The 24,446-nt window shown below is 40.7% G+C and overlaps 1 protein-coding gene across 33 annotated transcripts in view; it reads right to left on the bottom strand.

Annotated features, from left to right (window-relative positions):
- The window catches only part of adgrl2a (adhesion G protein-coupled receptor L2a), a 96,661-nt gene that overhangs the window by 23,643 nt on the left and 48,572 nt on the right, over positions 1-24,446 (bottom strand). For 25 of the 33 annotated variants that reach the window (XM_069153510.1, XM_069153512.1, XM_069153513.1 and 22 more), the window contains exons 4-9: positions 20,891-21,000; positions 15,108-15,122; positions 13,208-14,008; positions 1,828-2,124; positions 1,080-1,183; positions 169-354 (exon numbers count right to left, since the gene is read on the bottom strand). In XM_069153510.1, the coding sequence (XP_069009611.1) occupies positions 169-354; positions 1,080-1,183; positions 1,828-2,124; positions 13,208-14,008; positions 15,108-15,122; positions 20,891-21,000 (1,513 nt within the window). The remainder of the gene's footprint in view (positions 1-168; positions 355-1,079; positions 1,184-1,827; positions 2,125-13,207; positions 14,009-15,107; positions 15,123-20,890; positions 21,001-24,446) is intronic. The other 8 variants (XM_069153519.1, XM_069153486.1, XM_069153500.1 and 5 more) reach the window with 1 other exon arrangement.

Raw genomic sequence — 24,446 nt, 5'->3', positions numbered from 1 at the left:
AATTTTATAAACAAAAAACAACTATTAACTTGTCAGTAAACTCTGACTGTAAACTCTCTATTAAACAACAGCAAATTGATGAGAAAATGGAGTTAATATGTTCCTTTATATGGTGCGGTTTTTTTGTTGTTGTTGATGTTCGTTTTCTTTTTTGGTGGATGTGGCTACCTTATTGAAACTCCGTCCTGCCGAATCCTTCTCGCTGGGTCTGAGCTCCTGCAGCTGTGCATCCAGGATGTCCACCAGCTGCTCCATCAGGCGCACCGAGGAGCTGACATCCCCGGCAAAGATGGGGCCTTTGGTGTGCTTGGCTAACTCGTTGGCCAAGTTAGCTGCATTTTCACCGCTGCGGATCTGCGGGGGGAAGAGAGTGAATAATGTTCACGAGAATACAAGACGACAGACTTGCGGGGATCTTTACAGCCCTGTTTCTAACGTCAAATCACACTTGAATGAGTCCTTGAAATCCCTCTTATGAGAAGGAGGTCTAATGTTTTCGGCACGCAGGAGACAGTGCTGTGGTAGCAGTGTTTTACTATGTGGGAAGTAACAGAAAACAACCCAAATAGACCTCTTTGCAATATCAGCTGTTAGAACTATGGCACACATTATACAGACAGTAGAAAATATTACCATTTCTTATCAAAGTTATTCAACCTGAAGAAAATTATAACCACCTCTACAAAGTTGGGTCACATTAATCATTTTGTAATAGCATTAGTATTCTGCTCCTGTATGCAGCATATGCCTTTCATACATATTTCTGGTTTTCACTTTTATGTAGTTTGTGTCATAATTTTCCTTTAAATATAATTTTGCATTTGACTGATGTACCTGTAATTTGAATACAGATGCTTGCAGTCTTTTCAGTTGTCCTCTGAAAACACACAGGACACATCAGTCCTGCTCTGTCAGAGCAGAGAAATGCTGCTTTCAAGATAATCTGACCCAGATTTGCTGCAGTTTTATTTAAGTCCCTCACAAGTATGTCTTTCCATTACTTTGTCCACCCCCTTTCAATGTTTTCGAGACACACATTCGAATTAGGAGGAAAACAGTCAGGCACAGCTCATACAAACCTTCTGGGCTACTTGGTTGACCCAGTGGGAGGTACAGTTGCTGAGATCAGGGCCCTTCGGGTGCCAGTCCCCAGTGGAAAGGACACATAAATAAGACGCTGTGCCTAACAGGGAAAACAAGAAGAGAATAGTCAAGTTAAATCAAGTCAAATTAAATTGAGTTTCCCAAAAAGGAGTTCACAGGAAAACAAAGGACACGAATAGAGATCAAAGGAGGAAAATGTACATGAGCAAGTTCATCATTTATATAACATAGAAGAAGTGCATGCACATAGAAACATCAGCTCAGACAGTTGTCGGATTTTTTTCGCTTTGTAAGAACGTTGTGAAGAATTTACTGAACATATTTTCATCAACTGATGTCTTTTTCGGTACAAAAGTGCCGTTTTTTCCCTGATTAGCCCCTTGTCTGATGAACTCTGAGAGTACTAACACAATTTCACACACAATCAAATGAGGAATGCACGTCTGCACGCAAGCCCCGGGAGAAACAACGGAGCCCGCTCCTCTGCCGTTACAGATTGCTTAATCATGTTTCGACACTGAATGACAGCTAAAATTATCCTTGATTCCCTAAAACACCTACTTAAACTGATGCCCTTTATGGATAAAAAAAAAAAAAGAAAAGAAAAAAAAAAAAGATCCCTGTATTCAAAAGTATCAGACAGATCTAACAAACTCCACGTGCTGGAGGTCATACAGAACACAGCATGCACACGGCCCTGAGGTGAAAGCGAGCTCTGTTTACCTCGTGTTCCCTTTGGACAAGGTCGCTCCACCAGCATGCCCCTCTGGGTCTGAGGCCACGTTATGTCTCTTTTCTCAGTGGCCTTGCAGAAGCGCTCAGGTAAAGGGAAGGACTCCAGGGGTGGAGGGGAGGTAGTCTGTGGAATCACAGGAGGTGGCTTGGCCGCTCCCCTGCTGCCCTCCTTGGGCCCTGTTGTGGTGGTGGTATTGGCCACACCCCAGTGCACTGTGGTTGTTGTAGTGGTGGTTGTAGTTCTCTGAGGCTGAAGGGACGTGGTGACTTCTGACAGTGGCGGTGCTGCAGAGAGAGACACAGAGTAAAGAGGTATTATGTTTGAGTGGAGCACTGTTTTGTGATGTTTGCAGCCCAGAAGGGAAAAAACAAACACTTCCATGACTTATGAGGTTTGATTCTCACTGGGACACATATTTGTCAGTCTTATGGAAACACGTTGCAGCGCGGTGAATGAAAAATACTAACCAAATGATAGTGGTTGCAGTTTGAGGTCAGTTCATTAGTGTGGCACCCCTGGTGGGCATAATGTGAAGTATATCAAGTACTTCCTAAGAACACTGGCAGGTTTTCAAAGCTTGACCTTCTGCTGGGCAGATGTTGTCATGTACCACAAAACCTTAGCAGTGCCCCCTGTAAGTAACATTCCACTGTTTTTTTTTCCTCAACATGTTCAACACTGTAATGCTTATAAATCCAAGTACCCTGTTGTGTAAATTGCTGCTAAGTGCTTTGTGCAACAAGCGTATTTGCTTTCTCGTTGACTATGGCTTATCCAAGGCACTCAGTCTGAAGCGAACAAGACAATAATTACAGTAACATCCTCCTGCCTGGCAATCATTCTTGCCTGGGAGATTTTGTGGCATGGCTGATTAAATTTCACTGGAGCAACACAGAACCAGTATGTGTAGCCACAGTTGTTTCTCCCTATACAACTCATACGCTGATAAAGCAGGTGTGCAGTAATTCATGCAATGCCCCAGGCAAAAACAATAAATTTCAGACCTGGGAAAAGAGAAAATAGTGCAGTCCTTACATTTAACATGAGCCACTGAGGGAAAACTATGAAGACATTTTTCATGTGATTCACAAGAGGAGTATAAGTAACACTATAATTACATTTCATAAAAGTCGAACATAAGGGAGTTGCATAGATGAAATGTTGATAAACACTAACTATTTGATATAAATCTCCTCCACACCACCAAGTGCAAAAACAAAGCATAACCAATCTCAAAAAAATATTTGTTGGCTGAATTCAAAAGGATAAGCTATATCAATCAAAGGAGCTCTGATTGGAATGCAATGTGCATACTGAATCTAATCGCATTTGAGTACTTTGATTTCCTCCATTAGGCTGCCTGTAGAGCATGCAGAGAATGTGAAGAGGTGCTGTTACACTGCTTGACTTGAGCAGTCGTTCTTAGCGCTACAACCAGTAGTGAAAACATGGACCAGAAAGAGAGAGAAGGAAACAGAAAGTCAAAGAGAGGAGGGAGTGAGGGGTAGACGCAGGAAACGGGAAACAAAGACAGTGGAGGGGGATGGTGGAAAATATGGGCACACTTAGAGGATGATGACAGGAAAATTCAGAAACAATGGGGCCACACTGGAGAAGGAGAAGACAGTTTCTGTCTTCCGGTGGATTGGAGGAGAGGCAGCCAGACTCCAGGCAGCAACACCTCCATATCTATTGCCTCCATTGGATAATGGGTCTGGCTGATAGCAACCCCCAACCCTACCCAACACACACCACTGCTACTATCACCATGGGCCCCACGGTGTGGATGAGAGGCTTCAGCACAGTTGAGCTGAAGGGAAATCGCCTTTGAGGCTGGCTGCTACCTGTGGTGAATTAGGCTCTATTTACCAGAGGAGATGACTCTGTGTGCTCCCTCCTGTTGGGGGCGAGAGAACTAAGAATGCACAAACGCATGCACACACACACACACAAGCACGAAGGTGTACACAGCTGACTGGCTGTCTTGACACTGAGCTGAAGGCAGATTTGACTGGCTGGCTTCACCTCAGCCTCCTCCTCCTCTTCTCCTCTCCTCTCCCTCCTCCTCTACCTGTATCCTTTTACTCAACACAGTGAAATTCTCGGCTGCACAGCCTGTCACAGCGGTTGAGAGACAACCTGTGCTTAGTGTCCTTTCAGCACTAGCATTTAGCTGGCTGGGAGAAATGCCTGTCTCTATTCTGCACCAATACCCTTTCATTGCTATAACCCTTGTTTTTTCATGACTCACTGAGAAGACTCAGAGGTGAAAGCAATTGTCACCAAAAAGATGTAGCGATGCAAATTTCTGGTTAAGTATACACACTACAGCATGTACTGTTGAAATGAAAGTGCGTTCACAAAGTGTATAAATTATTAGGATTGTTTATTTTTAAACATCTGGGCTCCAAGTTGCTTGGCGGACTTCCACAACGTTCCCAAGAAACTGTGGGGCCCTTTAAAAGTGTCTCATTTCCAAAGTATGAAAGATGATAACGATAACATCCCGGTCTCCATGGGTGGGTGGGTGGGTTTCGAATCCAGACAGAAATCAAATGAAAATGAATCGCTGTAAAGCAGCATGATTTAAGATAAAGGGCTCACGACTACAGCCAATAAATCACAGAGGCATCTGTGTAATCCAAACACATTCCTTTAGCATGTCAGCTAACAACTGTATCTTGTCAACATCCCTCGTTCAACAGGGTTGCTTGTCATAGCTGGCTGGGAAGTTGATCTCAATGCTCCAGTTACAACATGTACAATTAAATCTCTTTGGAGGTTGTTTTTTTTTATTATTATTATTTTTTTTTTTCATATTTTGTTCCCACCTGCTATCAATGGAGAAACTGGTGAGATAATGTAAGTAAAACTCAATTAATAACTGATGGGTTTGACCCACCAGAAGCTTTTCATTTGACAGGAATTCCCCCATTGCAAATTGCATGGCTTTGGAGAAGAGCTGTGTGGTGGATTTGAAAATGTCTGCATTGCATGAGAAAAAAACAAAACAAAACAAAACAAGCTGTGCTGGTATTGCTAGATATTGCTATTCTGAGTGTGCACCATCATATAAATGCAGCTGTACTTTAAAGAGATTCATTAATGAGTAATAATATGAGGCCATATTATATGAAAGGGCTAAAATAATCCTGTTGTGGGTGGGGGGGGGGCAGGTTCATGTCATGTTTATGATGCAAACTAATCCTCTTTCCTGTGTGAAACAAAGGCTAATGTGAATGTAGGCTATACTTCCCAGAGAGATCCGTGCATAAACAATGCCGCCTCTTTGACCACTGCTGTTCCTGTGTACATAGCGTGTCGGCCCGTAATCCTGCCAGCAACACAATAATCTTATTACCTTTATGCCATGGCTTGGTCTAATTCAATCCAATGAAAGCTAGGCGGAATTAACCCACAAGTATTAAAATGGACACTCCTCTCAGGTAGTCACTTCTTCACAAAGATGTCTAAGTGGATACATTTATAAGTAGAGACTGAGGGATAGGTATTGATCTGTTGGTTGGTGCTGCAGACGCCTTTCTCCATGTCTTTCTTTTGATTCGTAACATGGACCAGATACTTCTGTTTTCTGCTGTGGTAATCATCATCTGACACTACTGAATACTTTCCCAGTGCAATATTCCTTTGATTATGACAGAAGAAGCAAATCCCACGTTTGGGCTATATAGCGAAATCAGGACAGGATCCTTGATTATTATGTCTCTGCTGCACTCAGCCCAAGGGGAGGCTTCAATTAGCTGTCATAGAGTGTGAGTGCATGGAATGATATTCTCCAAAGCACTGCCAATAGTCAGGACAGACTTATTCATAACCTCTTTTGTGTGATTCAACACCCACACATTGTTGCACTTGAATGTATCTCAGTGGGTCTGTTATTACCACTGGGGTTACAGGTCTGGGATTGATGACAGACAATGAGAAGGGAATCCAGGAGAGGAGCAATGCTTGTCGAGTGCTGTCAGAGCATATGCATACATGTAAGCACTCAGGAACACACACACACACACACACACACACACACACACACACACACACACACACACACACACACACACACACATAACACCCACGCTCACAAACACACACAGACATACACACTCACAGAGCTCAGATTAGACTTTACCAGGACTCGGTATTCATGCCGAGGTGACAAATGAAAACCGACAGCGTGTGTATCTTTTATATTATGTTTAATGGCCTCACTTTCAGTAGGCTCCGCATGGTTGTTCATCAGGATAATGTTTCATACCCGTTATCAGGTGCTGTTTATCTTATGCGTACTGGGAAAATGGTAAGAGAGCACACAGTTAGCACTTGTTTTAGCTAATTTGCCCCATATAAAGTTGAACGAGTTACTAAATCTCACTCACCCCCTCCTGTATCTCCTGCTCTCTCATAGAAGAAGCTCATGCTGATGTGAAATGAGCCCGCTTAGAAACGTTTACCTCTTTCTTCACATTTTTGTGGGAGACTTACTTTGTGTTAAGGTAAAAGACTTGTGTCTGTTGTACACTGAAACATCTCCCCTTGGTGGTAATTACATCCTAAAAGAAATAGCAAAAGTTAACAAGCCAATGAAACCTCAAACAATACAAGGTCTGTTCCTGCCATCAAAAAGAGGGCCATGTTTGGGCTTTGTGAAGGCACCAAGATAATCTGGTGGATAGGAAATAAATGAATACCCCCTCTGCTTTTATGTCATTCGACACAGAGCACAGGTTAATTGAAATAAGGAGTTGCACTGTGAAAAAAATGTGGAAATAATTCTCTGTGCTAATGCTGCTGAAATGCCTCCGTTTCAAACATAGCATTTCACTCAATCATTTCTGGATGCAGCCTTGCATCTAAGTTCATATGGAAATGGAGCTGCTCTTGAGTATGAAATGGCGTGATGATTTATAACATGTTTGTGATGCATCTCGATATCTACCAATAATAACAATAATACACAAAGGAAATTGGATTACACGTCTTTCGCTCTCCGCTGCATTTGTCGCTATGGAGGGGAACACGGCGTATGATTGCTTGTGTATCAGCAGTAAATATGAAGAAAGCTGAGTGGAAATTCATATAATTTCCCACGAGTCATGTCCTTGTGAGGTGTGTACTGTACACATCCATGTCTTAAGGAACAAAACCTAATAGTTGGATTATGTTATTTACTGCTGTCTCCAATATGTCTATTTCCAACAGAACAGATGCATTGATTCATAAGGACACAGGCGAGCCTGTTATACATGCGTATAAACACATGTGCGTATACACAAAATGACACCAAAGTATAGAGAAGCAACATAGCAGCTGCCAGACTAACGCCTGCTTCTTCTTTTTTTTTTTTCTCCTCCCTGCAGCTTTTTGTACTGTACGTGCCTCAAATTTAAAGCATTAACTCTAAGTGTGCTGAGCAGACTGGCATGTAACGCCTTGCACACAGGAGGGTGTCTATTTTGGGGTGGACATACACACTTGTGAACGGATACACATTCACAAGCATGTGTGCACAAGTTCTGCAACACACAAACCCATGTAAACCCACATCGGCGCAGAGAAACACAGACTCCCAAAGACACAATAATCGGGCCTGTGTGAAATAAATCTCCTCAAAGGCGTGTGTCAGTTAGTGATGGGGGGACTATTGTGATGTCTGAGTAATAATTCTTTTAATACGCCCTGTCTCACAGTCAAGACTGTAATCAAACAAGAGACTGTGGATCCCCTCGGCTATAGGACTCAGTGTAACCATAATCACCCCCCCCCCACCCCTTTTATGTAAAACAACTCTTTGTGACGCTCTAAATCATAACCTCGGGTTTGCTGTTGCCCACATACTTGTAAGCTGTCAGTGGAGATCATTTGGCCGCACTGTGTACAGTAGTTTAACATCAGCGGGTGAGACGTTGCAAAGCAAGTGATAACTAGCAGGTTGGGGGTGTGAGAAAACAATATGTTGAGGTGTGTTTTCGGATAAGAAGTGAAGGCGGTCTTCCTTATCTTGTAGCAACTGGCCCGGATGTCTTTACGATGTTTGGCACTGAAGGAGCAGCAAAAGATCATGATCCGATTTCAGAGGGAACAGGTGACCCACTGACCTCATGTGCCGAATAGCTTTTATTGCCACCCTACACTGGGGGGTTTAGGTATTATCCCACAACGTAGAATCAGAGACACTGTGAACAAGACTATAAATCCCCATAGCAGAATTTCTCCTTTTTATCAGCCCAGTTAAATTCACCCCGATATCGTAACCAAGAATGAGACCAGCGGCCGTGATGTAAATACAATAACTAAACGTTTTTTAAAAAGCTACATGGGGGGAATAAAGGATTGAAGCTGGCATATAGGGTGGTCTTATAGTCCAATAGTAAAGAAGGAGACCTTTAACTAAAGATACACACCCCAATGGTGCCTTACTAGTAAAATATCCTCTGAGCTTACACAGTTCAAAACACCAGTGAGCGAGAAATTCTGAGGTTTAAGGATTGTTAATAATAAAATAAGCAACTTGCTGATTTAAGCTGTCCCAACTATGATACAAGCATGCAGGCCTCAGCTCACCTTGGGGGATTTTTACACAGATTCTGAAATATTGCTGCAGACTGTACAGAGAGGTGTTTGATTTGGTCTGGTCTTGGCAGTCTTTGCTTGAGCAGTCAGTCAGAGTTAGTGTGATCCTGACAGGAGCCAACAGGAGATCAGGTCAACAGGGAAGGACTTCCACTCATATAGGTGGTTGAGGACACTCCACTTGTCAAGACGTCTGGATCAATTCAAAGTAGATGAAATTTAAACTAAGAGAAAATTAAGGTCATGCTAAAAAAAACAAAACCCAAATCATCATTTCAAATCCCTTAAATGAAAACTTTGTTACCCATAAAGCTGTTCCAAAAAACAATTACTTCTGATATGAAAAAGTGAACAGCGTGTGATCCCTGATCTTCATCTTCATTATCTTTTTCCTTTTGCGTGTGTACAGTTTCCCGGAGGCAGAGCTAAGGATTTACTTAAATCCTGTCATTTAGTGTGCACTGCTCTCACTAGGAATTATTTGAGCAGACTGACCGAGGCTTTCGCCGGACTTCAGGAGGGAAATCAAACAGATGCATGCTTGCAAAGAAACGCAAACATCCCGATGTAAGGCTCTGCTCATGAGCAATCACGGAGGAGGAGGAGGACTTGAAGACAAATAGGTGTCTGCAGGTAAAAAGAGCGTAAACAAATATAAGACAAAGAGGGCGAGTAAAAGGAGAAAGACAGACAGAAACCGCAAAACTGAACGCAATCGAGAGATAATGAAAGAGAGAAACAATAAGATGGAGGTGACAATGAGAAGGGGAGAATGGGATGGAGAATGACAGGAGGACAAGAAAACAAAACCAAAAAGGGTGATTTTCCACATCAATATCCTCTCCTTTCACATCGCTGTGTCCACTTGGGCAGCTGACAGGGGGCCGGGGAGAGGGAGGATTGTTGTTCAGGCAAACAAACAAATTGGCCATTTTTAACACACCCTGATACCGGCTCCTACCACTGGTGAGCATGTAGGAGAAAGAAGCCATTTTACCTGAGCACGGCGGACAGCTGTGAAAGCTTAATGTGGACTTTGAAAGTATCCATCTCTCTTTCTGGCTCTCCTTGTTTTCTCTCTAAATGTTGCCAGGCACAAGTTGACCTCTATGGAAGCGCCGCAGAAGACAGGAATGAATCATGGTGGTGCTTATTAGAAAGATGTATATTCATCAGACTGTAAGAGGTAAGCTCTCTAGGGCGACTGCTAATGCACATGAGTCACATGCATCTGTAACAGCTGAGCATTTTTGCAATGTGAAGCACTTTTCACAACACACAACTACATTGTTGTGACCACATGCAGAGTTTTGTGAGCTAATTGGCAAGTCGCGACATCGAACCGCACCTTATAATTTTAAACAAATTGGGTCATTTTCTTTCTTACGATCCCCACTTGCAAATGTATAATTTGAGGCTGCAGCAAAGATTGAAACTGTATGCAAATGTATTGACATTTGAACAATTAAAGAGGAGGTCTTGGTTGGTGTGGGTGTTAAGTGCAGCACTGGGGGCTTTTACAGTGGTGATTTAGCAACACGGGATAGATAAAATGTTTCCAAAGCTCACCTGTGTCCCATCGAGTCTGTTTGTTCATACTGTTTTTTGGTAAAAAATAAGCTATAAAGATGCTTACTCAGTGGTTTGAGGCCACATATCAGAGCTTGGCTTGAATGAACTGTCCATAGAAATGAGTGCATTGTGAGTTTTCTCTGAGAATACCTCACTTAAATCAATTTAATCATCTGACAAGACGCGACAAAAGAATGTCTTTTTATGGGCTCCTATATGCAAGAAGGAAAATGTGCACGGAGCCGCAGTTAAATCAAAGGATTATGGAGCTGTTGGTCAAAGCCAAGAGAGAGACTTACTGACCCATTTTATGTCTACTTCCAGTGGAGCTGCTTGTTGGATGTGACCCCATCCACTTCCCTATAATCCTACAAGAGATGATCACGTCTCTACATGAGCGATGTTATAGGACTTGACAAGAACCCAACTGTCTGTAGCACGGGGTCTCAACATCACTTTGATGTTCTGCATTCCATGACAGAGCGAATCAAGTGACGCTGTTGTTTGTGCACTTGAGAGATACAGGGAGAAAGGAAGTAGGAAGAGTAGTGCACAGCTGTATGCATTCTTTGAAATTCGATTGAAGGAGAAAAATCTGAAAGAGGAAAATTAAAAACCTGCAGATCTGTTTTTTTCCTTTGAAGAAAAAAGCCCAAAAATGAACACATTTCTTGCCTCTACATTTTTGGCTTCTTAACATTCCCCCTCTTTTTTTTTTTTTTTTTTTTACTGAAAAAGAGGGAAAACTTGAAGGCATTTTGCTTAGGGCAAAAATAGTGTACAGCAAATGGTGATATGATAAGTATGTGCCCCTATAAATGACAGAAAATACTGTTTTGCTATGTACGCACACTTACAGTTATGTAAAAACCTGGAGTATTGTTGCTGTGGGTATTGGTGTCTGTTTGAAGTGTTTGATGTGCAGTTTGTCAGGCTTGTTTCAGAATGAGCCAATAGCATTCAAAATACAGTGGCAGATTTTTCACGATATTCAGGATGGTAAGTGTCGAGGGGTTAATTAGCTATGCTCCGTTACAAACTGGGCTGTGTGTTTGTGTGCTAAGCCATTACATGTGCTTGAGACAGTTGAAGTTCGAGCAAAGCTGAAATGTTCTTTTCATTTTTAGTCTGCTTTTTGTTGGCACTGTTCAAAATGCATACCATCAACTTTTAACACCACAAAAGCATTGTGATAGGTCGTTTCAGTGTCTAGTGAAGCAAGGACCGAAATGAGCAGCGAGGTATCAGAGAGAGAGCGTCCTGTGACAAGCAGAAAAAAAGTGCCATCATTTATGTGTCAACATCAGCCATGTGGGAGGACAAGTTTATTGACATTTTGATGATCATCCTGGACCATTCTCCATCGCACTCATCGACTGTAACTCAACATATATTAGTCAGCAGCAGGGCCAGGATCACATCTCATTTGTCAGTGGGAGAGAGCACAGTCCTTGTTGACATTAAAATAAAGATGTGTGAATACAGAAGCCCTAAGGAGCAAATACAGTATGTCAGGTACTGCATGTTTCTAAATATACTCAACAGGAGGGGAAGTGGGCTTCTTTGGATGCTTGGGGGGCCTGAGTGTGTGAATAAACACACTTGTTATGTGTGTTTCTTATACACACCGGCACAACGTACACAAATAACAGGAATGTAGTCTTATTTCAGGGCATATCCTTTTAAAGTCGCTGATTTTGCTACTGGTAATCAGTGTCCATTCAAAAAAATGAATAAATCAATTGAGCGTGCACCCTGTTTATACACAGCTTATTCTAAGAGTCTATATCAGCTGTGCTGCAAAATAAAGGCTGTTGCTCAGCTGTTTCATAATCAGTTTACTGTTTGTAAACACATAGGGGCATGAAAAAACATGTTTAACAAATTTAAGGCACTGGTTAAAATCAGCTAATTTCCTATTTCTTCCTGTGATTGTGTGAAATAATTTGGGGGCATGACGAAAGTTAAAAAAAAAAAAAAAGACATTTTGACTGTGGCTTATTCTTCGAGTGCGCTAAATTTACTTGTCATATTCAAATATTTAACTAAAACTGCCTTGTTATCTGTCTTATTTGCAGTGGCAACACTTTAAACATGTTATTCAGAGGTTAAAATATAGAGAGAAGACACTTCTTATCTTGTTCCTTGTGTGATTGTTGCTGTATTCTATTCTGTAAAGCTTTTGCATATTACCTCTGCTTTCAGACCTGGACTACATTCTTTGTCACAGTAAAGCACTTTCTTAGTCTGACCAGACTGTTCCACTCGCTGAACTCAATTTAGCCACCCTGGCCCACGTCCTATCAATACCAAAGTGGAGGAGAGAACACATTAATAAATATTGAGCTCTTGGATAATCTGTGGAAAAGTTGTCTGACCTCTTTGGCTCATCACTGGCTGCTTTGAGCATTACGTGGATTTAGGACTCTGGGTGTGGAGGGGATTAGGATAATTACTGTTATTATATTCTCAATGTAAGGACTATCACATGCCCAGGCTAGCCTCCGCTCAGCTCTTGACAGCCAAATTAAAAACATACACGGCTGATGTGACTCTGGATGAGTGATCCTTCTTCCTTGTGTCTTCCATCTCCTTCTCTCTTAGGAAGAATCTTGAATCCTTACACTCGGGGTACAGAGCGCATTTTTTCCACCCTCTTTTTAAGGGTTGATGGAGATTTGGAGTTTCAGCATCACTGGGGGAATGATCTAACCTTGCCCCAGGCCAGACTTTGCACCTGTCCGGGCATGTATATTTCCAGAGGTAAGAGTATATCTGTCTCGCTCTAAAAAAAAAGGAATATGCTAGCAGGGATCCCTGGAGCCTTAGCACCAAGGACTCAGGGAACGCCCGGATGGTAAACCTCCCCAAATCCCCAAGATACTGATCCCTTATGATATGGTAACTGGCTTCGAGGTGTTGTTTACCACAGAGTCCCGCTCACTTCACCCCCCCCCCCCCCCAGCACCACCCTAGAGATGCTTTCCTGCACTCTAAACCTTCCTGTAACATATCTAGCACATATTAGATTCTAAATTAAAAATCAGTCAGCTGTGACACTTGACACGTAGATGGGAAATACCAAAGGAATATCAAAGTGCACTTGACAGCAACTAAAATCACAATCTTAGCAATGCAATTTAACATTATTGTCTGCAAATATATATTGTCTGCAAATAAGAAATTATTGGGGCAATGGGTTCTTACCATGTGCTGGATCAGGTGGGCCAAACTCCAGATTGTACCTCAGGATATAAAAGTTATTCCACACATAGAGCTGATTGTCTCGCGGATTATAATCCACAGCTGCGATGTACTGGTACTGGTTGGGAAAGTGGATATCAACGTATTCCCCACGGTTCTGTTTGGTATTGTAAATGTAATCGATCAGGCTCTTGCTGACCTCACTTTCATTGTCTTCATAGGTGGAGCGGACAACATACAGTACTCCACAAACCATGAAGGCATTGGAGGCTGAGCGCTTATCGTAGGCCGTGTCCCAGGTAGCCTCGAATCGCAGCGTGTAGGGGTTTAACTGGCTGATTACCATCATGCCGTTGTTCTGCTCGGTGGCGTAGATCACCCACAGCCCGTTCTCATCCACCGCCAGGTCAATGTCTGTTTTACCTCCCCACTTGTAGGGCGACGTGTCATGGTAATTGGCGTTATTGATGATGGCCTCGCCACTTTTGATTCGAGTCCGCAGGTCAAACTTCACGATGTTGCGGGTACGCTCCTTGTTGAAAAACACGGCCCCGTCGTAGACCACAAATCCGGTCCCATCCACCCGGTGAGGCAGCTTGTAGGTGATGGTTTGCCGGGCATTTTGGAAGTCATCCAGGGAGGAATATTCGATAAGAGTGTCTGTCCTATATGGAGTCCAAGGCATGAAGTAGACTTTGTCACCGGCTTGCAGTGGGTCTTTGCACCAGGCACCGGCTTGTTGCTCCGCTTCAAATAGAAAGGAAGGCTCACCAACAGCTTTCAGAGTCCCGGGACAAAGAAAAACTAGTAGTGGGAGAAGAGTAGAATGAGAAAATGACACTGATTAAAATGTGAAAAAAAAAAAAAAAAAAAAATGAATACCGATATGATCTCTAACGTCTTCGCTTTGTTTTACAGGTTGTCCAATAGGAGTGGGTACAAACACATATCAACGAGTGGCCAAAACACAACTAACAGCTATAGCCAATATTCACAAGCAGTATAAGGATTTTGGTTTTGTGCATAGAAAGAAAAAAAGAAATAGAAAAGTTATTAAGCATAATGTTTAAATATATAAAGTAGTCTGAAACAAAAAGAAGATTGGCCTCATAGACATGTACTGTTGAGTAGAACACAAATGAGGGGAAACAGAACAGAAACAAAACTTAACAAAACAATTGGTCCTGTAAACAAAAAAAATGCAGCCAACTAAAGTCACTTGGCAACAGACGGGAGAAGTTATGAGAGAGCAGAAGTCAGCGGAGTCTGCAAAATGTGTGTACTTAGATGTGTCTCAGTAACACCACCTTTTCTAGACCTGAGCAGCTTGTCATTACCAAGTGGTGCAAATATCACAACCATTAAACATTTTTTTTTTTTTACTTTCAGTAAGGGTCTCTTGAGGTGTTTTGGTTGTTGCTCTGAGGCATAGGAGTCATAAGAATCAACAGAGGAAAGAGCAGCAAGTGTTCAGGTGAGAATAATGGGGAGAAAAGGGGGGTCTTGGACAGAAAAGGGACAGAAGAAAGCAATAGCTTGAAACGAGGGCCAAGAAACACTGTTACCATGGCATGCTATGGAAAAGGGTTTGGAAGCCAGGCAATATGAGATTCTGCTGAGTAGCAAAAGCACCCAGAGAGAATGAGAGGAGGAAGACCCTATGGACTGCAGCCAATACACCCCCATTTACATCTTTTGGCTGCTTGTGTGCTGTCTTTTTTATGGCCAGCCTCGCTTCCCTTGTAGCTCTACACTGGCCGTCAAAATTACAGTTGGGGGTGGGGGGGGGCCTGACGATAACGTCTGCAATGCGTTTGTAGAGGCCACCATGGGAAAATAGGTAGATTTACAACCAGATGCCACAAAACAAGGAGCTAGGGTTTGGATCGTGTCTGTTATTTACCTTTTTGCTCCACTTCTATTTTAAGCGTTGGAAGAGAGAATGAAAGGGGTGCAAGGGGAAAAAAAGAGATTAATATGAATTAACTGTCATCGCTACGATCACATATGCAGAAACATGTTATGAGACATGGAAAAAGACGGGTACACCTAATAAAGCAGGAAATTAGTGAGAAAGATGACACAGCTGCCAAGGTTCTGTCTGAGAAAAAGGGTTCGATTAGAACACAGAAAAGGGTCTGATCACGTTTGTGATCATCACCAACTGTCATTAATGGTTTAAAGCAGAGTGGTGGGTGGATTTGTATACGATTTTTTTATTTGGATTGAATATGTACTACCATCGATGGCAAGTTCATTGTAGTTCAATGTCTGGCCTCCACAAGTGAAGGACATTTCATTTCAAATTTTCCAATCCATACAACCATATTAGTTTGGTTGTTCCTACCTTCAAACATGAAACACAGGAGTGTTTTATTATTCAGCGCCTCTGGTTAGGTTTCGGCACAAAAAACAATTAATTAGGGTCAGAGAAATATAATGGTTTGGGTTAAAAGGATGACTCAAACTGTGTTCGGCGATAAAGGTAATACCTCTTTTTAAAAAAAAAAAGGCAGCCTTTGCTGTCATGGCAACAGTAAATATGGTTTAAAAAACCCCCGAATAGTTCAAAACAGGATGTGCACATCGGTCTCCTCCACTCATGTCTGCTGTTGTATCTAAACATTCAGCCAAACCTCCTCCATCTTAACATGGTTTTCCATGTACATGTATTTCCATTTACAAACAGTACATAGATATCATCCGAGCTGGATCTGCACTTCTCCGGGAAACCAGATTGTTGTTTTGTTGTTATTTATACGACCGCTAAAGGTTGCTTAACTTTAAAACATAACTGTGGGTCATAATAAGCTGCTAGCATAAAAGACCGATGGATGTTTCTTTTGGAGGAGGACAGTCTCAACTTTGCCTTGATAAATAGCAAAACAATTCTGATAGGGCAACAGGTATAAGTTGTAAATATTGTAAAAGTGATTATTGATTAAAGAGTACATTTTCTGAGACTCAACGGCACTCTAGCCCTATCCTCTAAATACTACAGAAGTGATATGTGATTTACGGCATACATTTTATTTATGTAGCTTCAGGTAATTTTACTCTGGTTGGACTTTCCAACCAAAACCAGAGTAAAGCCAAACTGTGGCTCTTTTAATCCACCCACCACCACAAATCATGCTCAATTTTGTTTAAAAAAAAAAAATAAAAAAAAAGAAGTATTAATTTGTTCTCCTTTAAAAAAAATAAAAATAAAAATAAATAAATAAAAAAAGGTAATATATAGATACTACATACATTGTTGCATTATTTTTTAAAAAAAAGTTCCTAATTCAATAAAGATGTCATTTTATGATCCAGTAACACCTGTCTAATATCTACAAAAGTCTCTTTGAAACACATTTGGGTTATTTTACCACTTTTAAAATGATGAAGCCACAGACACAGAAAAATGACCTAATTGTGGCCCAGTGAAGTAGGTTATCAATTGTTACAAAATACATGACTATAGCTTTTGTGCACTCACTGCTGAAAAATGCATTTAATTATACAGTATATTCCACAAGACTTTAAATAAGTTGCTGAGTAGATTTAGCTGCCATAAATTAGCCAACACGGGCACATTCAAACAGGACATTCTGAATGCTACTGTGCTAAAAAACTTTTTCCAGTCCATTAATCTGAGATGTCAGTGGCCAATAAAACATATTACAAGACTTAAAAAGTAAAAAAAAAAAAAAGAATGCCATATGTTTTAGCTTTGCATGGAAAACAACAGCTTATTTCTAACTACCACAACAAGTTTACATTGATTCATAATACAGGATAATATACATTTTTCTCAGGTTAGTCTGAAGCCTGGGTCAGACTATGGGATTGGATTAGAACATTGATGTGTGAGGCAACAAAGTTGGGCATTAGAGATAAATAAATTCACTGATATTTACAACTATGTGTTCAAAAAAATTAAGAAAAAACGGAATGACAAAAAAGAATGATCAACTACTTTGAAGCTAATATCTTTTATTTAATTGTCATGAAACTAATTTGGAGATAAAACGTCAGTATTACTAATATGGCCTGATTCTGGCACACTGCTATCTGTTATCACTTTGAAATCTATTCTTTCAATAATATAATATAATAACTGACTACTGGTGGAGATGATAATCTCGCAGGCTGCATACGTCAATTTTTTTGCCCTAGATCTACATTTCTATTGGTTTTTGTCCGTCTTTCTCAGATTCCTGGCTTCAAAACCCACAGAAGGCCTGCAAGGATCAATATGTACATTTTGGGCCAGTTTGCAACATGGGGTAATGTGAGCCATCATAAATCTGATTTATTTTCTTTGAATCCTGCAACCCTCTTGCTCCAATTAGTTCCTGTTCATGTCACAATCGTAATCTGTCAGTAGCTTTTGAGTCTGACCGAGGCTTCAGTGGCACAAAAAATACAACTGGAAACAAGAGAAGGATCCATAAATGAATGTGCTCCTTTCTGCAGAAGAAATTCCAGTGTGTTGCACCTGACTAAGAGATCAAATATGGATAAGAAGCAAAAACAAATTAACAAATGTTCTCAGAAGCTGCCTCGGCCACAAAACAACAGAAAAGAGGACAGATAGACAAAGCGTGAAGGAAATCTGGAAAGAAAAGGAGAACAAATGACCGAAGACCTGATGACGTTAGTAGAAATGTAAGAATAGAAAATAGCCATCAGTGTAATGAGAAATCGGTCAGTGGATGAAGAGAGTGAGTCAGATAGCCGAGGAGGTTTCCTGCAGATTGCACAGGGAAGGGAAGAGAGTCAGTCAGTTTTTATACAGCAACATGAAAACAAACATGAGACACATCCCAGCCCACATTAATCCCAAGAACCTAAACTTGCAGCAGATGTTACATACTTTCTATGAACTACTACTAATTCAATTGTGACGACCATTAATAATCACCGTTAATAATCTGGTCTTCCATCTTGATATAGATGGATGTCTGCTGTCAACTGCAGACAGTTAAGTGCTCCAGTGTTAAATTAAATTAAAGCAATACATAAACTAAATTAAATAAATAAGGGGAAGGGTGGGAGTAGGAGGGGTAAACAAAAACACCAAAAAGGACCCAACACTCATTTTCATAATCTGGCCATCACTGTCACATAGAGCTGAGCGTTTACTGGCATTAGCATGTGATGAAAATGAAAATATTAGCAATCAGGCCTGTTTATGCCCACTGGCACAACTTGACACTTTTACGAGGCAGAATAGGGGAGGCAACTGTTTTCTTTTCTTTTTTTAAACAATTGCAAAATAGCTTGCTGAGAACAGTCTTAATAAAGAAACATCGCTGCTCCATTCAAGCAGGAGCCAATTCAGAGGGTGGCTCAGTGCCAGGTGAGGGCGAAATTTACATCCTTGGCTGGAATATGAAGATAATGTTACTAATGAGGGCAGTTCATGACAAGAACCAAATTAAAAAGCCAAAAGGATGGAAATGCTGGAAATGTAGGCAACTTGTTGCAAAAGGCCACTTGCACCGTGGAAGTGAAAAATCCCAAATTGTGTGTGTGACTAAGCAAAAGCTTAGACAATAGAAGGAATGAACTAAACATATTCAGTCGGTGGCAAAAAAAAAAAAAAAAAAAAAAAAGGAAAACAAAGATTTTGAGGAGCAGTAAGTTCCTGGTAAAAATGAGGACACTGTCTGTGGTCCCGTCATTGATCAGCTTAATGGGGGATTTAATACATTCTCTTGCAAAACATCTTCTCAAGTCTTGTATCCCAACAAATCCATGGGATCCTAAGCTCCTGGGCCACTGCAATGTTTTTAATCACAAATCTTGGTATTTGGCATATAATCTATTCCATCTGAAAACTAGAAAACTGTGCTAAGAGTTTGCTCTGGCGTGGAAAAGCTCAGTAAATCTTCCCCTATGTTTGCTTATCTCTGTATTAGTCTTGATTGTACAAAATGATGTGGCGTATATGGATTATATTTCGGGGGAGAGGAGACAGAGGATTGGTAAGAGGGAAACAACAAAACAGGGAACTTGTGTATAAATCAAAATCTATCGCAGTTCACAGTCAGGGCTTGAGCAGGAAAGGCTGGACTGGGCTTGTGTGGGCTGAATCAGACTGGGAGAACACTAAACACTTACCAGGGCAGTTGCGATAGGAAACATTCTGTGTTCTTGGTCCTATTCTGGTTGGGCATGGACCTTGAGAAGCAAAAAGACGGGGCTACAGAGATGCATGTTTTGAAACTGCTTAGAGTGAAGTGAGGACCTGTTCGTATTTCTATTTGCTAGACTTTGAGAGTCCTTGGGCAGAAGTTTGTTTTTCCCCACACTACAGCGGTCTCGACTGTTTCCTTGAGGCAAAAGACGATGGCAAAAGACAATCATAACAGCGGGTGGACATGAGTGCACCTTGAGGCTAATCCTACTATTAAGGTTTGAGGTAACACAGCGAGACATAGGATCAATACTTTACTTAACTATAAGGCAAGTAGAGAGAGAGAGAGAAAAAAAAAAGCACCAACACAAGCAGTTAGGAAGTAAAAGCTACAGGATTAGTCTTCACTCACTAAGTTGGACTCAAACACCCATTATTGCTTATTCCATCTTTAATTACAGGTCCTCAAAGCCTCAGAGAGGTTAACCTTTAAGATGTAATGAGTTTCACCATCTAATGATGTTCACTAATGCATTCTGATTCAACACTAAGGGGAGCAGCTTGGACAGGTATACTGGTAATGAGCAATGTAGAACAGACGTGTTAAATAGGAATGGAAAGAGCTGCAGAAAAATTGTGCATTATTTATATTTTGGGCGTGAATTTCCTGTTTCAACTCATTCATAACCTGAACGCCATCTAAAGACTTTAGTCTACAAAATACTCATTTAAAACTACAAGAGCTGCCAAATACTATCACCCTATCACTCCCACTCTAATTATTTCAGTTCCACCTGATTAGTGATTCTGGCAATTCATCTAAATCTTTGTCATTAATCAGTTCGTAAAGGTTACACGGGGGAATTTCCTTCACAAATTGCAAATGAGCATGGCAGCTTAAAGGACAAAGGGGAATTTTAATACAAAGGGCAATCTAAAGATTGTTTGGGAGCTGAATGGCAATGAATATTTTACCATCAGAGGAACAGACAAAATGTTAACACTATCTCTTTAGATGAAATATTACCTTGTTGACTTACGAGTGGAGCCATTCTGTTCTGTTACATAATGAAACATCTGTTAACATATTTCAACACCTGTTGTGTGAATGTATATTAAGCCATCAAGGTGAGCTTTGCTTTTTGCCTGATAGACTTCTCTGTAGAAGACTTGAGTAATGAAACGCTCGCTTGCCATCACAGAGAGTGAGCACAACTTCCTCTGCCCTCCCTCTACTCTGCTACCTCATAACCAGGCACGTCGATCCGCTGGAATACGGTGAGCACATCAATAATAAGCGCAGTGCAGAAGAGGACTAAAGGGTTTTACAGGTCATATTTCATGAAAAGTTAATAGTGTGACAGATGGAAGAAGAGACAGGGAAAAGGTTGCTGGAAGGTGTTGCAGACGGAGAGAACAGGCTATCTGGACAAGGCAGGGAAGAAATGGGACAGGATATGGTAAGACACAGAAGAAAGACTGAGGGTAGAGAAAAGGATGGGTAGGAGGGTAAAAGGTGGAGGAGGGTTTTCAATTCATGACAGAAGGGTATTACTTACTGTAGGGCACACACTCATACTGGACCTCCAGGTACTTGTAGGTCCCTGGGCAGGGGTCGGGGAAGACGTCTGAACCCGTGATCACAATGCACTGGGTCCGATTGTTGCATCTGACAAGAAAAAAAACAACAGAGAAGAAATAATTACTTTTGTGCCTGAATACCATAATGCCAGCCTCTTCGAAATATTAAAATTCCCCAACAAAGAAGTGAATGGAGCAACAGACGGCAAAAAGAATACTGAACTGGTGTCATGATGTAACAATCCTATTAAATCTACTAGCAATAAAGTCACAGCCAACTCCATTGCTTTTCACTTAGCGCTGGTCTATTGGGTCTCATGGTGTAAAAGAGGTCCTTTGTGCTCTGTACTATTCTGTATGTCTTTTACAGAAGATTGCATAATCTGTCTGAAGGTGTGTGAGGCCAATGAAAGAATCCAAAAAGCCTCTGCGTGAGGTAGTTTTCCTTATCATAATACATTATTACCTGTTTGGTCAGTAACTGGTCAACAATTTATTAAATTCAGAGTTTTAGAAATCAATCTGACATACAATCTGTTCTTTAAATGTGTTCCTACCAGTTTTGATCCAATTAAATTGTCAAAATAGCCCGGTAACAACATAACTAGAATTTAAATGATTTTGATGGCTGTGTTTAATAGAAATAATAATAAAAAGTTTATTATTTATACCCATCACTTTGGATTTTTTGATTTGATTGTTCTTTGTTTGTCCAATGACCTTGCTCAAATAAGCTCTTCATCAAATGAACAAGTAAGCAGCACAGGCTAAATGTGCGTACGTGTGTGCGCATGAGTGTGCACTTCTGTTTGGGCGTTTAGGGCAAGGGGAGGCGTCCAGAAAAATATTTGTACTGGAACCAGTCACAATTATGTTACGGTGCAGGTTGTTAAACATATAACTGCTCTCTTGCAATTAAAACTCTGTGAATAAAGTGAAATCTGGCATCAAATTATTTGTACATAAACAGCATGAATCAATATAACAACAAATGTCAGAGGAAACAGATGAAGCCTGATACATATTGGAGAATGACTGCATTGGGACTTCATGTGATCTTGGAATTTACCCCCCAACAATACTGATGAACAACCTGTGTGTGTTTCACTCCAATGTCCTGACATTGATTTGAGCTTGCTCCTGCTCTGAATTGGTCTACATGCTGAGCAGCTAGACGAGGCCCCCAAAATGCCATCAAAGGTCTCATTAATGATCTCTGTAGCTTCAAAAATTTTAGAAATTCAATCAGGGTATTTTTCAAAATTAAATAAATAAATACCATTTTCAGTGTATTGCAAAATGTGTCTCATTATGGTGCACTTTTACAAGATTCAATTTAAGATGATCTGTTCATAGATATATTTATAGATATTACAAATCACATGCAGGTTATACTAGAAGTTTTACTTGTTCATGAAAAAAAATATCTGATTTCATATATAGACATTTTGTTCTTCATTCCACTAGCTTTTTGCAGTGTCAGAAGTGAATTTCGGTCTCTGCCATCAACATCTGGAGAGCAGCCATTGTAAATGAGCCTGTGCTGTGCTCTGAGGTTCAGGGAGTTGCAGGTGACCACCCTCTTGCTGCACTGAAATCACGATAATGACATCAATACCCGGAGCAAGCCGTCTTTGCTACCAAGGGGACTTAAAATTCTATTGGCTATGTGAGGAGCCCGATCAATAACTCTGTTCTGCTGATTTAGCAGGGCCCAGAGATAATATTTGTTTCTTCTTATCACAGACCAGTGTGCCCATTTACAGCAGATCATTGGAAAATGTATTACTGGTTGCATTGTGTTGTGCTTTGGGCTTTGCCTTTGTTTTTGGGGCTGCAGAAGTAATCACTGCTCTGTGCTCAAATGTCATTAATATAATATTAGGTAGTGCAGCGGAACAGGGTAGGGTTGGTTGCCGTTGAGGTGCACAGCTATGAACGGACGCAGGGGGCTGGAAATTGCTGCTGTTTTGGTTTTGGAATAAAAACAACCATGTCTTAGCTGAATATCATGAATGTATGCAGGATGTTGTGGTTTACAGCCAAAACCCAGAATCCAGAAACTTATATTGCTGCTGTGTTCTGATGAAAAATGCACAAAATCACAATAACAGCAGGGAACACAGTCACACACATTTTTTTTTTTCTTCACAAAAGTACATAAGCAGTGCATGTCCCTGTTCCTCCTACGCTATTTCTAACAATCGGTAAAAGCGTTCACTTTCCTAATTTTACCAAAAGAAACAAGAGAGTTTCTTTTCTTTTCGTAAACACCACCTCGTATCACACAGCATACACAGATATTTGCATGCATATCAGACTGTGCATCAGTGTTTAGTGGAGATCTCAAGGGGCATTTCCCTTTAATAATGACCTCCACGTGTGATAACAGATGAAAATATCAGCGTATTGTAGTTGTTCTTATGGAAATTAATTTACTGTTTTGGAATTAAAAACATGCGCCTCATGCTGGGACCATAATATGCTGCTTGCTTTTGTGGGCAATATTTCATGAATCTGCAGCACTTTCCATATATTATATGGTCACTTTGATGATTCTGTCTCCTTTGCTCATGCATAAGCATATCATGCAGGAGCAATATAAATTACGGTGCTTTATCTACCAGATTCCAATGAGACTGGGAAATGAATGTCTCGTTTATATTAGGCATATGAAAGAGAATGACATCAAAAATAAAATTTGTGACACTAATGAGACACAGACCTGCCACCATTACTCAGGCAAATGTATTAAACAACAGTACATAAGCACTAAAAAACCCCTCATATTTCTTTTGAAACAATGTTGACATAAGTGTTGATAGCTGCTTCTGATATATTGCCCTAATTTTAGAGCAGTGGAGCAGGGGGGCCCTGATCTATGGGATTGTGACTCTGATTCCCATCTCATCTGTGAAACCTCGGGCATCTCCTGAGACCAATTGAAAAAGCCCAAATGACTTCTTCTATGCATAGTCTTAGCCCTCATTTTGAAAGAGAGCATGTAATTGAAATTCCTCCCATAAAAAGTTCAGAATTGGGGTTTGCCAGGGCACAGGTCTCAAAGTGCACACTAATTAAATACATGTAAAATATGATATATCTGACTATCTTTTGATAGTCTGAGGCTATGAAGTAATTAATCATGTACATAATGAATATTAAGTCAAAGGAAGCTTTTCTCCACTTTCCTCCAGAGTGAAACATTCTTCTTCTATAAATACCTTGATTGCTTAACTGGATTTCACTGAAGCAAAAGTGGAAAGATAACCCATTTATTTAACTTGTAATGCAAGAGAAAGAATAATTTGTGGAAAAGGAGCTTGATATAAAGTAATTTTGAGGCAAGAAAGTTGGAGCTTTATTCAGCAGGTGTATTATCTAATTGTTTGGTGATGTGTCTGTTTTAGTTCTTATCAAGAAAAGTATACAAATTCATCTGAATGAAAAGAGGTGTGTTCACATTCTTTGGGTGGAAATATGTCTAAAAGATCCATGCTTTAACCAAATCCTGGCCTGTTAAGACCTGATAGA

Source organism: Embiotoca jacksoni, unplaced genomic scaffold (genome assembly GCF_022577435.1).
Source record: "Embiotoca jacksoni isolate LCO1_2020_lvr unplaced genomic scaffold, fEmbJac1.0.p SCAF_19, whole genome shotgun sequence".
NCBI classification, from domain to species: Eukaryota; Metazoa; Chordata; class Actinopteri; family Embiotocidae; genus Embiotoca; species Embiotoca jacksoni.
The sequence above is the reverse complement of the archived record's forward strand: the minus strand, read 5'-3'. Positions and strand labels throughout refer to the sequence as shown.